Here is a 15013-nt window from a genome sequence, read left to right as displayed (position 1 = left end):
CACGAGCTGAGCTAGCCTGTTTTTTTTTTTTTTTTGTGCTGAGGAAGATTCACCCTGAGCTAATATCTGTTCCAATCTTTCTCTATTTTGTATGTGGATAGTAGCCGCAGTGCGGCCAACAAGTGGTGTTAAGTCTGTACCTGGGAACTGAGCCTGGGCCTGTGCCGCTGAAGTGGAGCATGCGGAACTTAACCACTAGGCCATGAAGCTGGGCCCTGAGGTAGCCTCTTTTTTATGGAATACCATTTTTACTTGAAAGAATGAATGACAGAAACTATGATTAGACTTGGTTAATTGGCACAGACTTTCTCAAAATGAACGTGAGCTTCTCCCTTCAAGAAAATCCACCGAGGGTTGACAACTGACAGTACTTATTGCCTTGATAAAATGTAAGCTCTCAAGGGAAAACCAGAATTTTGGAAAACATGTGTCCCACCAGGTAAGCTTGACAGCTTTCCAGTATTGACAAATTTTTCTGTTGGGTTTTTATTATTAATTAATATTAATTAAGATTAGCAAAGGTGGTATTTTGATAATTTGTAGTTAAATGCATCAACAGGGGAAGATCTATACAAGTAGTGAAACAATGCATTACTTTTAAAAATCATACAGTAGTACAAGAGCCATTCAATATGCAAAATAGACCTGTGGATTTTAATGTAATGGAACAGAAAATATTCAATGATATTGTTTCAGGTTTCACTTTGCAAATCACCACTGAGAAACTACCACTTGTGTAGTTTTAGTATCAAAATTGAATATCCACAATTATCTGGAAAGGTTATTAAAAATACCACTCCCACATATTTGTGTGAGGCTGTATTTTTTCCAACCAAAATAAGACATTAAATGCAGAACATATATGAAAATGCAGTGATCTTCTAATGAGACAGACAAGAAAGACACTTGTAAAACTGTAAAAAGATCCACTCTTCTCACTACCTTGTTTATTTGGGGAAGTAGTTACTTTTGATAAAAACATTATTTCTGTTAACTTGCAATGGGTTATGAATATTATTCTAAATAAATTAATAAAATAGTTAAAAACTTTTATTTCTAGTATGGTAAATATTGATAGATATAACCAACATCAACATTATCCTTGGGGCCCTCACTAATTTGTAAGACTTGTCTAGATATCCTGAAACCAAAGTGTTTGAGAATCGCTGACTCACACCTCTGGGCCAACCCTCAGGGAGACAGTGTGACAAAGAGCTCTCGGTGCAGGAGGAGAGGGGTCAGGGCAAAGCCCCAGGTCCCCGGACGTGGCTCTCAGGGTCCCAGCCCCGAGGCTGGTGTCTGGGGCGGGGAAGCTCAGTGTTGGGGAGTCTCCATCTCCCTGAGTTTCACTTCCTCTCACAACTTGTGTCAGGTCCTCCTGGCTGGAGACTCATGACGCGGCCCGAGTTCTCACTCCCATTGCGTGTCCGGTTTCTAGAGAAGCCAATCAGCGTCGCCGCGGTTCCGCGTTATAAAGTCTCCCCCACCATCCGGAACTCAGATTCTCTCCAGGCCTCGAAGAGGGGGGTTATGGCGCCCGCAACCTTCCTCCTGCTGCTCTCGGAGGCCCTGGTCCTGACCGAGACCTGGGCGGGTGAGCGCGGGGTCGGGAGGAAACGACCTCTGCGGGGGCGGAGCGAGGGGACCGCGCGGCGGGGGCGCTGGACGCCCGGGGAAGGGGCGTTTCCGCGGACACCTGCCTAAACCCATTCACTCACCTCATCCCTCCCTGTCCTGACCCCCGCCTTCTCCCGCCCCCACTCTTTCCACCCCGACTCCCCGACCTTCTCCGTCCGCCGTCCCTTTTCCGTATCACGACCCCCTCGCCCCCTCCCGGCCCCATCACTTTGGTACCCGGGGACCTGCGCCGGGAGGAGGGTGGGGCCGGGTCTCAGCCCCTCCCCGCCCCCAGGCTCCCACTCCCTGAGGTATTTCTACACCGGCGTGTCCCGGCCCGGCCGCGGGGAGCCCCGCTTCATCGCCGTCGGCTACGTGGACGACACGCAGTTCGTGCGGTTCGACAGCGACGCCGCGAGTCCGAGGATGGAGCCGCGGGCGCCGTGGATGGAGCAGGAGGGGCCGGAGTATTGGGAGGAGCAGACGCGGCGCGTCGAGGGCCACGCACAGACCTTCCGAGTGGGCCTGAACACCCTGCGCGGCTACTACAACCAGAGCGAGGCCGGTGAGCGACGCGGGCCCGGGTCCAGGTCAGACCGCAATCCCCACTGACGGGCCGGGGTCTCCCCGAGTCTCCGGGTCCAAGATTCACCCCGAGACTGCGGGACCCGCCCGGCCCCCCGACCCGGGAAGAGCGGCAGGGGACTTTTCCCTGGTTTCATTTTCAGTTTAGGTTTAATCACTGCGGGTGGTCGGGGCGGGGGCGGGGCCGAGTGGGCGGGGCTGACCGCGGGACGGGGTCAGGGTCTCACACATTCCAGGTGATGTTTGGCTGCGACGTGCGACCGGACCGGCGCTTCCTCCGCGGGTACGTGCAGGACGCCTACGATGGCGCCGATTTCATCGCCCTGAACGAGGACCTGCGCTCCTGGACCGCGGCGGACACGGTGGCTCAGATCTCCCGGCGCAACCGGGAGGCGGCCGGTGATGCGGAGTACTGGAGGAGCTACGTGAAGGGCACGTGCGTGGAGTGGCTCCGCAGGTACCTGGAGAACGGGAAGGAGACGCTACAGCGCGTAGGTACGAGGGGCCGCGGAGCCTCCAGATCTCCTCTCAGCTGGGGCTGGCATCTCAGAGAGGGGAGGAAAATGGGATCCGTGTCAGAATCCCGCCCCTCAGGAGAGGGAGGAATCCACCCAGGTTTTCGTATTATGTACTAATGACTCTCTCAGAGGGCGGCCTTTCTCTAAAGGAAAGTTAAGGAATCAAGTTTCTTTACGAATGGAAGAGGAGACCATCCCTGATCGCCCATCACTGGTTCCCTTTGACCCTGGCAGCCATCTTGTTAACCATAACTTTCTCAACGCCTTGTTCTCGGCCTGAGAACGTCTTCGCAGGTCCAAATCCAGTTTTTCTGTCATTCAGCCTCCACCAAGGTCAGGACCATTACTCTGTGTTCTTCTCCTTTGAAACCTGGAGCCTCCTACCCTGGGCTCTCACCCTGATTCTAGAATTTTCCAAGGAATAGGAGATTATATCCCAGATCCCCAAGTCCAAGCTGGTATCTGGGTTGTGTGCTTCCTCTTTCCAAACCAGTTGTCCTGTCCATTCTCAGGATGGTCACATGAGTGCTGCTTCAGTGGCTCATGGAGGTGACTGAAAGTGTGAATTTTCTGATTCTTCCTCCTCAGATCCCCCAAAGACACACCTGACCCACCACCTCATCTCTGACCGTGAGGTCACCCTGAGGTGCTGGGCCCTGGGCTTCTACCCTGCGGAGATCACCCTGACTTGGCAGCGTGATGGGGAGGACCTCACTCAGGACACAGAGCTTGGGGAGACCAGGCCTGCGGGGGATGAGACCTTCCAGAAGTGGGCGGCTGTGGTTGTGCCTTCTGGAGAGGAGCAGAGATACAGCTGCCATGTGCAACATGAGGGGCTGCCTGAACCTGTCACCCTGAGATGGGGTGAGGAGGGGGACATGGGCTCAGAGCCTCTTGTCAGGGAAAGCAGGAGCCCTTCTGGGGAACTTCAGCAGGGTCGGGGCTGAGGCCTGAGGTTCAGAGCCCCTCACCTTCCCTTCCTTTACTAGAGCCACCTCCTCAGCCCACCATCCCCACTGTGGGCATCATTGCTGGCCTGGTTTTCCTTGGAGCTGTGGTCATTGGAGCAGTGGTGGTTGGAGCTGTGATGTGGAGGAAGAAGCTCTCAGGTAGGGAAGGAGTGTGGTTTGAGGTTTCTTGTTCCAGTGGGGGGTTTCAAGCCCCCGGTAGACGTTTGCTTTGTCTTATTAATAGGAAGTACCATCCACACACATGTAGTTGCAACATTGGAGTTGATTGCTGACACTGTTTTGTAAAGTACTTGTGAAAATGAAAGACAGATTTTTTCACCTTGATAATTCTGGTGCTGGGAACCTGATTCCCGCAACTGGAGGTCAGAGGAAGGTCCCTACTGATGACAGAGCTCCAGGAGGGCACTTGGTCCCACCCCCACACATCTCCTTTTTCACGTTTCCTGAGGCTGCCCTGGGTCTTCAGTCATGGTTCTGGAAGCTTCCTTGTGGTTCAGGACTAGGGGGTTCCTCTAGGATCTCATGACCGAGGCTTCTCCCTGTTTTCTTCCCACAGGTGAAAAAAGAGGGAGCTACATGCAGGCTGCAGGTAAGTTTGAGTGGGGAGTTGATTCCTGAGACCCTTGGGATAGTGTAGACGGGAGCCCATGGGGGAGCTCACCCATCCCATAGTGCCTCATTTTTTAATTTTTTTGGTGGGGAAAATTAGCCCTGAGCTAACATCTGTTGCCAGTCCTCTTTTTGCTGAGGAAGATTGGCCCTGGGCTAATATCTGTGCTTATTTTCCTCTACTTTATACGTGGGATGTCTGCCACAGCATGGCTTGATAAGAGGTGCATAGGTCCACACCTGGGATCTGAACCTGCGAATCCTGGGCTGCCGAAGCAGAGCGCATGAACTTAACCATTACACCACCGGCCCAGCCTCCCTATAGTTCCTTCTTTAGTCTCATCTCTTCTGGGCTTTGACCACATCCTCTTTTTGTCCTATCCCAGCCAGTGACAGTGCCCAGGGCTCTGATGTGTCTCTCCCGGATCCTAAAGGTGAGACCCTGGAGACATGAAGTGGAGAGGGGTTGGGTCAGAGGGAACAGGACTAGGTTATGGGGATTCTTTGAGTGGGACATTTTGAGTTTGTGGCGGGCTGTTGAGAATCTCAGCACTATGTGACTGACCTGAATTTGTTCATGATTATTTTTTCTCACAGTGTGAGACAGCTGCCTTGTGGGGAACTGAGTGATGCAGGATTTGTTCATGCTCCCGCTTTGTGACTTTGAGATCCCCTGACTTCTTTTTCTACAACTGGCATCTGAATCTGTCTGCGTTCCTATTAGCATAATATGAGGAGGTGGGGAGATTCGTCCACCTCCTGCCCACCACGACCCCCTCCCGACACTGCCCTGTTTTCTTCCCCGATGGACTTTCCTGTTCCAGCAGAGGCAGGGCTGGGCTGTCTCTATCCTTGTCTTAACTTCATGTTGCACTGAGTAGTAATAACTAGCTTCTTATTGAAAATATGAATCTGGATATGAATTTCTTTTTTCTAATTCTTGTCATAAGGCATTGATATGTCAGTTAAAGGAGAAATTTCCTAAAGTTTGAGAGAGGAAATAAATGGAAGCACTGATAACCTTCTAGAATTCATGTGTTGACTGTGCGGAGTCTGGTGCGGGTGGGGACAGGAGAGACTGTGAGGAGCTGAGTGTGGACGGGGCCTGTGCCCAGTCACTGCTCCATGCATCATGGGCTTTGACGTGCTCCCTCCTCAGCTGGGTCATCTCTCTGCTCGTTTGTTCCGGTCCCTTCGGTAGAACCTTGTCCCACGAGGACCTGTGATCACAGCAACTCAGGTCTATCACCTGGGCACTGTCATGTCTTCAGGACCGTGGGCAGCGAGGGCTTCCTGTGGCCGGGTCAGCCTAGGCTCGGGCCTAGGTCCAGACTCAGCCCCTGCCATTTCTGTGTTGATGTTTTGTTTCTTTGGGGGTTTTTTTGGATTATTCCTGTTCTTTTTCATGTTTAGCCTGGTTTCATTCTCCTCTGGGTGTCCCCCATCTCTGACAGCAGCAGGAGTCATTTGGCCTGTCATTGTCCCCACAAGGCCCAAGTGGCCCTTGCACACAGGAGACTCTGGTATCGAGAGATGAATTTTCGGACTCATCCAGCTCTTGCCCTTCTTCTAGGACTGTTTCCTGGATTGTTCTTTCCACCTTTTCTCCCTTCTTAAAGAACCGGATTCTAGAATTAGGAGAGAGGAGGGATTATATAGTTTCCTATCTTACATAAATTCCTGTTGGGTTTCTATATTCTCTGCAGCCTGCCCCCTTTCTCTGCCTTCAGCTGTAGTCATCCTAGTGCTGGCTCCAATCCAAACTCATAGATTTACAAAGTTGTCTACTTTACATTCACAGTTGGTTGGAAAATAGGACCCATAAGCCTCAGACTGTGCTTTCTGAAGAGAGAAATACAATGGTGTGTGTGTGTGCAGGAGGGAGGCTGTGGGAGGGAAGCTGTGGGAGGGAGGGGTGAGCAGCACTTGTGAGAAAAGTACAGGTGGCATTTATGTCAGTATGAGTGGACGTTGTGCTGTAGCTGCGACAAAATAGCTTGTGGCCTGAGGTTACATTAATAAAGATACTATCTCTAAAATAGGGAGGTGCTCTACGCTGATCATTCATTCAGCTGATAATTGTTGTGTGCCAGATATATGACAAAATAATTTTGCATCTAGGAAAACTTAGTGAACTAAAAACGAGCAAAAATTGCTAGCCTTGGGGAGCATGTGTTCTATCGGTGAGGGGCAGACTGTATGCTACATGCATAGTAAATAAGAGAAGTGTTTATGTTAAAAGTTTAAGTGCTTTGAGGAAGGTGACCCAGACTATAAGAGTGTGGAGACAGGGAAGATGACTGTTTTCCTAGGATGGTCAGCGTGGGCCTCATTGGGAAGGTGACCTTCAATAAAGACTTGAAGGACATGAAGGAATTATCCAGGAGGATGTCTGGAGGAAGTTCTTTCCAGGCTGGGGAACCTCCCGTGCAAATGCACTAGGGCAGGAGTGTCTGTGTGTTCAATGAAGAGTGACAAGACCGGTGTGGCTGGAGCAGAGAGTAATTGAGATGATGTCTGAATTACACCCAGGTCACGTAGACCTTGAGGATATTGGAAGGTTTCGACTTTTCTCTGAGAAAGATGTGCAGTTACAAGATGATTTTGAACAGAAGATCGACCTAGTGTGACTTCTCTTTAGAAGCATCAGTCTGGTGCTGTGCAGAATCAAGTGGTGAAGGGCGAGCAACCAGTAGAGAAAACTGTAGGAAACTAGTGCCGTGTTCCAGGCTAGAGATGTTGGTTGCTTTGTCTGGGGTGTGAGCAGGGAAAATAATACGAAGTGATTGGATTCTGGATACATTCTGAAGATGGGCTTTACAGCATTTCCTAATGAATTGTCTGGGTTATGAGGAAGAGCATCAAGGAGGACACCCCAAATTTCAGACTGTGCAAGTAGAAATATGGAGTACCTTCAGTGGAAATGGAGAAGACTCTAGAAGAAACACATTGGAAGAAACAGCATCATAGACATCCAATTAGGAAAGTCGAAACAGAGATGTCTATTAGATGCAAGTGAGGTTAGTTTTAGCAGGTGGATGTGGAAGTCTGGAGTTAGAAGACATGTCTGGGGTAGAGAAATAGATTTGTTAGGTGACACCATATAAATGATATTTAAAGCCTTGAGAACTGATGAGGTCACAGAGGGAATGATGGCTATAGAAGACAAAGGAATAAGGACTGAACCCTGGACCCCCAGTGCTAAGGGATCTGATCAGACCACACACCCAGGGCAGACTACACAGTTCTCACACTGCGTCTGGAAGGCACGGAGACCAGAGAGTTGCAAACTTGCTTGTGCACAGGTTTCCCCTGGACATCTCACTAAGATCTAGACAATCTGGAGTAAAGGGTGAGATTCTGCATTTATAAGCAGTTTGGTGGTGATGCTGGTGGTCTTCAGAGCACACATTTCATAGCATAAACATAGACCAGGATTCCCATATGCCTGTGCATAAGCCTCAGAGGTCGAGCTTGTTAAATAAGTGAGTCTTGGGCTCGGTGCCCAATGTTCTGAGATGGTGGGTCTGGGGAGAGGTTTGTGTATTTTGAAACAAGCCCACAAGCAATCGTTGTGCTCAGCCAGATGGGGAAACATTGATGTCAATGATCAGAGAGCATTAAGGGTAGGGAGGGTCTTAAATTCACATTTAAATGTTTTCTCCTGGGAAGAAAGAGGCAAATCACACGCTGGGAGATATATGTTGTTTTCTCTACCATGGGGTATAGCCAGGTGGAAGATTTCGGAAGTGGTTATCAGCTCAGCAAAGGAAAATATCCAAGCTTCTAAGAATTCTTTTTTTTTTTTTATGCTGAGGAAGATTAGCTCTAAGCTAACATCTGTGCCAATCTTCCTCTACTTTTTATCTTTTTATATGTGTGTTGCTGCCACAGTGTGGCTGATCAGTGGTGTAGGTCCGTGCCTGGGATCTGAACCTGCAAACCCAGGCCTCCAAAGTGGAACACGTGGAACTTAACCAGTGTGTCACTGGGCCAGCCCTCTAAGAATTCTTAAATGTTCTCACCACGAAAACAGAGATGGTAATTATGTGACATGATGCAGGTGTTAGCTAACTCTGTGGTGTTAATCATTTTGCAATATATGAGCATATCAAATCAACAGGTTGTATGTACAGCTCTGACGTACAAAATGTTGTGTGTCAATTATATCTCAGTAAAGTTGGAAAAGAATCTCTGAATCCTTGCTCTCTGAAACTGTTCCCTACACGGATTTCTCACTCACTTTTTGGTGTGAACAATGGATTCCAAATTGTTCTAATTGAAACATAAATAATATAGATAGATTATAGAGTGAAAGTATTGGGGCCTTGGGTACCACGTAGGAATCACTGCCACTGCTGCTAGACACAGATGCCACTTCTCATACCACTGATCTCCTGATGCTGGATACTGGACCCTGTGACTGCTATCTCTGCTGCTCCTGGCAACTGGATGACACTACTGCCAGTCACGCCACCTTTGCCAAATGCATTCTGCACAGTCCCAGCCTTTCTGTCACCACGTGCTGAGTCAGAGTCCAGCATGTGGTCACCTCAATGGTGGAGCCTCATGCTGTGTCCAACTGCAAGAATCTGGGAAAGTGGGTTCCCCTCTCTAATGGATGGTGTTCTCTGCCTCCTACCAAGATTTAAGTGTGGAATTCTCCTAACGTGGGAAGAGGGTACAGGTTGTAGGGGTAGAGGTTGGGCGTGAGAGATGGAAAAAACAATGAGAACTTTCAATTTTTGGAGCAGTGATCTGAGACCAGAACTTGATCTGGTACATTGCAGGGACTCGGGTTTCGTTGGATGAATGAGTGACTAATAAATGACATCTTTCAACTTGTTCCCTTGATAGTCTGTTACGGGGTCCAGCTTTTGTCTACTCTAAGTTATACTCACAAATAACTGGAGTGGCATTGTGAGATGATGAAGGGATTACTCAAAATGTCTTTTCCCTGTTTTTGTCTCTCGCTAGGATTAACAAAACCAAGATCTATAAGACTTCAAAGGATCCATATAGATATACACTGACATTTTATATTAACTTTTATATTTCTTTGTATATGCATATATTTCTTAGGAGAGTATCCATAACATTTATCAGTATTTACATGACCCCAACAAAAATCTAAAAACCATCCTAGTTTAGACACTGTGCTACTCAATCTCTGGCCCATGAACAGCTAATAATCAAACTGTTTTAGTAGATACAATAACATGACATAAATGCTCATCTTTTCCTTGACCATTACCAGTCTGAGACATGAAACATGATAAGGTAGAGGTTTACTTGCTTATGCTCACTTTCAATTTCTGTATATATCTTTTTTTTTTTGGTGAGGAAGATTGGACCTCAGCTAACATCTGTTGCCAATCTTCTTCGCTTTGCTGAGAAAGATTGTCCCTGAGCCAACATCTGTGCCCATCCTCCTCTATTTCGTATGTGGGATGCTGCCACAGCATGGCTTGATGAGCAGTGTGCCAGTCCGCACCCGGGATCCGAACCTGCGAACCCCGGGCCACCAAAGCAGAGTGCGCGAACTCAACCACTACACCACCAGGCCGGCCCCATTTCTGTATATATCTTATCGTAGGCTGATAACAAACTCTTCACAGGCCAGCACTAGCTCACAGACCACGCTAAGTAGCATTGGTTTAGATTGACTTGTATTCTAGAACCTACCTTGGTGCCAGATAAATAGCAGGAGGGAGAAAATAGTTAATGGGGATTCCATTTCCAGTAATATGGTAAGCTAGGTTTTAAGGCTGCATCTTCCACCACAAGCAACTAAAAACAATCAATAAAATATAAAAAAGCACCCAAAATCATAGTAGAATAATCAAGAGAATAATGATTTAGGCCAATATATAAATGTGGGAAAATAATCCAGAGAGAAAAGTTGTTTTTATCCTTAGGGCATCTGCCAAATCTGTAAAAATCTTAGCTTTGGTTTTCTCAGGCTCATGAGCTGCAATAGATAGGACATGATGCCCAGAGCTTATTCATTTGGGGAGCGTAAACGACATACCCTCCCTGAAAATCTGGAGAAACAATGTTCATATCCTCAGAGTAAGGGTGAAACAAAACAAAATCTGCTTCATCCCCTAATACAAGAGTATTCCTAGGAAATTTGTCTTTAAGCCAGCAAAAGCAAAAAGGAACAAACAATTGTTTCTGAAAATTTGCAACCACGAGCTAGCCTTCCTGTGATTTGTAGTCCAAATTTGCTTTACCATTTCGGGCCAAAATAACTTTGTGCCATGCATTTAGTTTATAATCGTCCTGGATTCATCATGACCCAAAAACTGGGAGAGAGAAACAAAAATATCTACAGAAATCTACAATTAACCTAGGTATTAGAGAATTTACACAAGTAAATACACAAGGAAAATAGCAGCTCATAGCAAGAAATGTAGAAGTACAAATGGAAAAAAGACTATGATTGAGAAGCAGTAGAAACACAGGGTAGTATAAACAAGCTCATAAAACTTCAATATTGGAATTTTGAGACATAGAATATAACATAACCAGGATATAATATAAACATATAAGCATACATATGTGACATAAGAAAGAATGAAAAATTGAAAATGCCAGCAGAACATAGGAAATTAAATATAACCTATCTGATTTTCAAAAGAACCAAGTAAGTTTTTAAAAATTAAAATAAAGGGGGCTGGCCCCACAGCCTCGTGGTTGAGTTCAGCACACTCCACTTCAGTGGCCCAGTTTCAGTTCCCTGGTGTGGACCTACACCAGTCATCGGTGGCCATGCTACAGCAACGACCCACATACAAAATAGAGGAAGACTGGCAACAGATGTTAGCTCAGGGTGACCCTTCCTCAAGGAAAAAGAGGAAGATGGGCACATTGTTAGCTCAAGGCAATCTGCCTCAAGCAAAAAAAAAGGGAAAAGAATTAAATTTAAACAATTTTAATAAGAAACTCAGTTCGTAGACTTTTTCTTTGGGCCATGATGGGGTAAAAAGGATGAGATTTACTCTCCTATCTTAAACAACTAAAAATTCAGGTAAATATATGAAATAATGGAATTCAGACCTTGGACAACAGGCAGCACAAGGATTGTGATCCCTTAGAGAAGGGAAACCAAAGAAGTGAGGCCTAAAATTGTCCACCTCTCTTCCTGGAGAGAGTTTCCAGGACACAGTGCAGGGAGGAGGAACCCTAACAGAGCCCAGCAATCTCACTGAGTTGAGGGGACAGAGTTGTGAACTGGGAAGGCCAGGACAGCCAATCGAAGGTGAAGGCACGTAGAGAAGAGAGCTGAACAGAAATAGCAACTGGAAGTCTGCGGAGGCTTCTCCTCACATCTTGAGCTCATCAGTGCATGCATGTAAGGAAACTATCGAAAGACAGGGAAAGAACAATCCAAGAAGACTACAGGAACAGTCCCAGTGCTCCACAGGACTGGGAATAGTGACTGTTCACACCAGCCAGACTGGAAAACCTTATAATTTGCTGGGCATTAGAGTATTCAGACGGGTCTTGTGTCAGTAGTTGGGAATAATTTACCCTAAAAAAACCAGGCATGCAAAGAAAATAAGAAAATACAACCCAGAAGGCAGAGAAAAGTAATGAATTTAAACTAATCTGGAACTGACACAGATGTTAGCATTATCAGTAAATGACATTAAAACAGTTATTGTAAATGTATTCCTTATGCTCAAAAAGTTACATCAGAGGCATGAAAGTACATAACAGACTAAAATCAAACTTCTAGAGATGAAAATGTCTGAGTTGAAAAATACACTGAATGCAAAGTGGCATTAATGGTAGATTTGATATTGTACAAGAAAAGATCAGTGACCTTGAAGACATAGCAATACGAACTCTCCAAAATTATATAAAGTAATAATTATTACAATGTATTGTTGGGTTTGTAACATATTTAGATATGATTTGTACAACAAAACAGCCCAAAAAGGAAGAAGTAGAAATAGAGCTATAGAAAGTCATACTTGTATATCTCACTGAAATTAAATTAGTATAAATCTGAAGTGGATTTTGATAAGATAAGTATATGGTAAACTAGAAGTAACTACTAAAAAAATAACTCAAAAATTTAGTTATAAATTATTAAATAATTAAAATATTACAGTAGAATTATCCACTTAATATAAAAGTATCATTAAAAAAGGAATAGTGGGGGGGGAAGACATGAGACACATAGAAAATAAAAGCAGAATGGCATCAGAAATCATTTGTATACATATCAACATTAAATGTTAATGTATTGAAGATGTGAAATTAAAGCACAGATTGTTAGACTGCAAACAAAACAAGATACAACTATGCTGTCTTTAGTAAAATACACCTGAGATTCAATTACAAACAGATTAAAATTAAAAGGATGGAAAAGATATTTCAGGCAAACAGAAACATAAGAAAGCTGGGGCAGCTACACTGATATCAGACAAAAGAGACTTTTTAAAAATGCTAGTAAGATGAACAGGGACACTTTACAATGATAAAAGGGTTAATCCATCAGAAAGATAAAACAATTATAAACATATAAGCACCTAATAACTGAGCAACAAATACATGAAAATAAAATTGAGAGAAATTAAGAGTGATATAAACAATACAACAATAATAGTTGGAGATTTCAAAATACTACGTTCAATAATGGATAGAACACCTATGCAGAAGATCGACAAAGAAAAAGACTTCAACAATACCATAAACCAACAGTATAAACCTAACAGACGTTTATGGGACATTTCACCCAACCACAGCAAAATATACATTCTTCTCAAATGCACATGGGGCATTCCTCAGGATAAACCATAAGGTAGGCCATAAAACAAACCTCAATAAATTTAAAAAGATAGAAATAATACAATACAGACAATGATATTACAAGAAAAGAAGACTACAGGCCAATTAACTCTTATGAATATAGATACAGAAATCCTCAACAAAATACAGCAAATCAAATCCAGCAACATATAAAAAGAATTGTACACCATGACTAAGGAGAATTTATTCCAAGAAAGCAAGGTTGGTTATCTTTCAAAAAAATCAATTAATGTAACATACCGTATTAATATAATAAAAAACAAAAACCACATACTTGTCTCAATAGATGGAGAAAAAGCATTTGACATAATCTGACACCCTTTCATGATAAAAAAAAAAAACAAAAAAACACTCAACTAACTAGTAACAGAAGGGAATTTCCTCAATCTGATTAAGGGCATTTACAAAAAGCCTAAAGCTAACATTGTACTAAATGGCAAAAGAATGGCTGTTCTCCTCCTAAATCACCAATAAGACAAGAATGTCCACTCTCATCACTTCTATTCAACATTGTGCTAGAGGTTTCATCTAGAGCAACTGTACAAGAAAAGGAGATAAAATGCATTCAAATTAGAAAGGAAGAAGTAAAACTATCTCTATTCTCAGATGACATGATCTTGTACATAGAACATCCTAAAGAATCCATGAAAAAACTATTAGAACTAATAAAGAAGTTCAGCAAGGTTGTAGGGTATGAAGTCAATAGACAAAAGTCAATTATATTTCTATACAATAAACAATAAACAATCCAAGAATGAAATTAAGAAAATACTCCATCTACAATAGCATCTAAAAGAATAAATATTAGGAATACTTTTAATAAAAGAAGTGCAAAACTTATATTCTGAAAACTACAAAACATTGGTAAAAGAAATTAAACAACATGTATGTAAATGGAAAAAAGTTCATGGATTGGAAGACAATATTATTAAGATGGCAATACTCCCCAAATTGATCTCTAGATTCAACACAATCCCTATCAAATACCTAACTGACTTCTTTCTAGGAATTGACAAACTGATTCTAAATTCAGATGGAAGTTTAAGGAACCTACAATAGCCAATCTTATTAAAGGAGAACAAAGTAGGAGGACTCACAATTCTCAATTTCAAAACTTCCTACAAAGCAACAGTAATCAAGACAGCGTGGTACTGGCATTTGGATAGACATATAGATCAATGAATAGAATTGAGAGTCCATAAATAAAACCACGGTTCTATGGTCACTTGATTTTCAACAAAGATGCCAAGATAATTTAATGCGGGAAAGAATAGTTGTTTTAGCAAATGGTGCTGGGACAACTGGACAGCCACATGCAAACTAATGAAGTTGAAAACTTACCATACACCATATACAAAAATTAATATAACATGGACCAAAGATTTAAACATAAGAGCTAAAACTATAAAACTCTTAGAATAAACCATAGGGGAAAATCTTCATGACGTTGGATTTGGAATGATTTCTTTGATATGACACCAAAGGCACAGGCAACAAAAGAAAAAACAGGCTAATGGGAGCTCATCAAAATTAAAAACTTCTGTTATCAAAAGACTATCAACAGTAAAAAGAAGACCACACAATGGAAGAAAATATTTGCCAATCACATATGTGATAAGTGATTAATATCCAGAATATATAAAGATATCCAACAACTCAATAACAAAAAGACAAACAACTATATTTTAAAATGGGCAAAAGGGGCCATCCTGGTGGTGTAGCAGTTAAGTTTGCACACTCTGCTTCGGTGGCCTGTGGTTCACGGGTTTGGATCCTGGGTGAGGACATACATGTTGCTCATCAAACCTTGCTGAGGCGGTGTCCCATATACAAAATAGAAGAAGACTAGCACAGATGTTAGCTCAGGGACAATCTTCCTCAAGCAAAAAG

The 15013-nt window shown here is 43.9% G+C and overlaps 1 protein-coding gene across 1 annotated transcript; it reads left to right on the top strand.

Annotated features, from left to right (window-relative positions):
- Window positions 1-1392: 1392 nt before the first annotated feature.
- LOC147915660 (patr class I histocompatibility antigen, A-126 alpha chain-like) lies at window positions 1393-5320 on the top strand. The gene is made up of 8 exons (XM_087438407.1): window positions 1393-1594; window positions 1913-2182; window positions 2422-2697; window positions 3309-3584; window positions 3710-3829; window positions 4248-4280; window positions 4687-4734; window positions 4898-5320. Exons 1-8 carry the CDS (start codon window positions 1393-1395, stop codon window positions 4900-4902), a joined length of 1230 nt encoding a protein of 409 aa, XP_087294533.1. The 3' UTR covers window positions 4903-5320.
- The last annotated feature ends 9693 nt before the right edge of the window (window positions 5321-15013 follow it).

The sequence above is a fragment of the Ceratotherium simum genome, chromosome 13, assembly GCF_057802395.1.
Source record: "Ceratotherium simum simum isolate JZ-2026a chromosome 13, ASM5780239v1, whole genome shotgun sequence".
In the NCBI taxonomy this organism is placed as follows: domain Eukaryota; kingdom Metazoa; phylum Chordata; class Mammalia; order Perissodactyla; family Rhinocerotidae; genus Ceratotherium; species Ceratotherium simum.
Note: the sequence above shows the minus strand (reverse complement) of the source record. Positions and strands in the feature narration are given on the sequence as shown.

What these genes read in the sequence shown, in the direction of transcription:
- LOC147915660 (XM_087438407.1), top strand. Translation starts at nt 1,393, where the DNA reads ATGACGCGGCCCGAGTTCTCACTCCCATTGCGTGTCCGGTTTCTAGAG. An exon ending in CCTGACCGAGACCTGGGCGG is followed by an intron (nt 1,595 to 1,912) that starts GTGAGCGCGGGG and finishes CCCCGCCCCCAG; the next exon opens with GCTCCCACTCCCTGAGGTAT. An exon ending in ACCTGTCACCCTGAGATGGG is followed by an intron (nt 3,585 to 3,709) that starts GTGAGGAGGGGG and finishes TTCCTTTACTAG; the next exon opens with AGCCACCTCCTCAGCCCACC.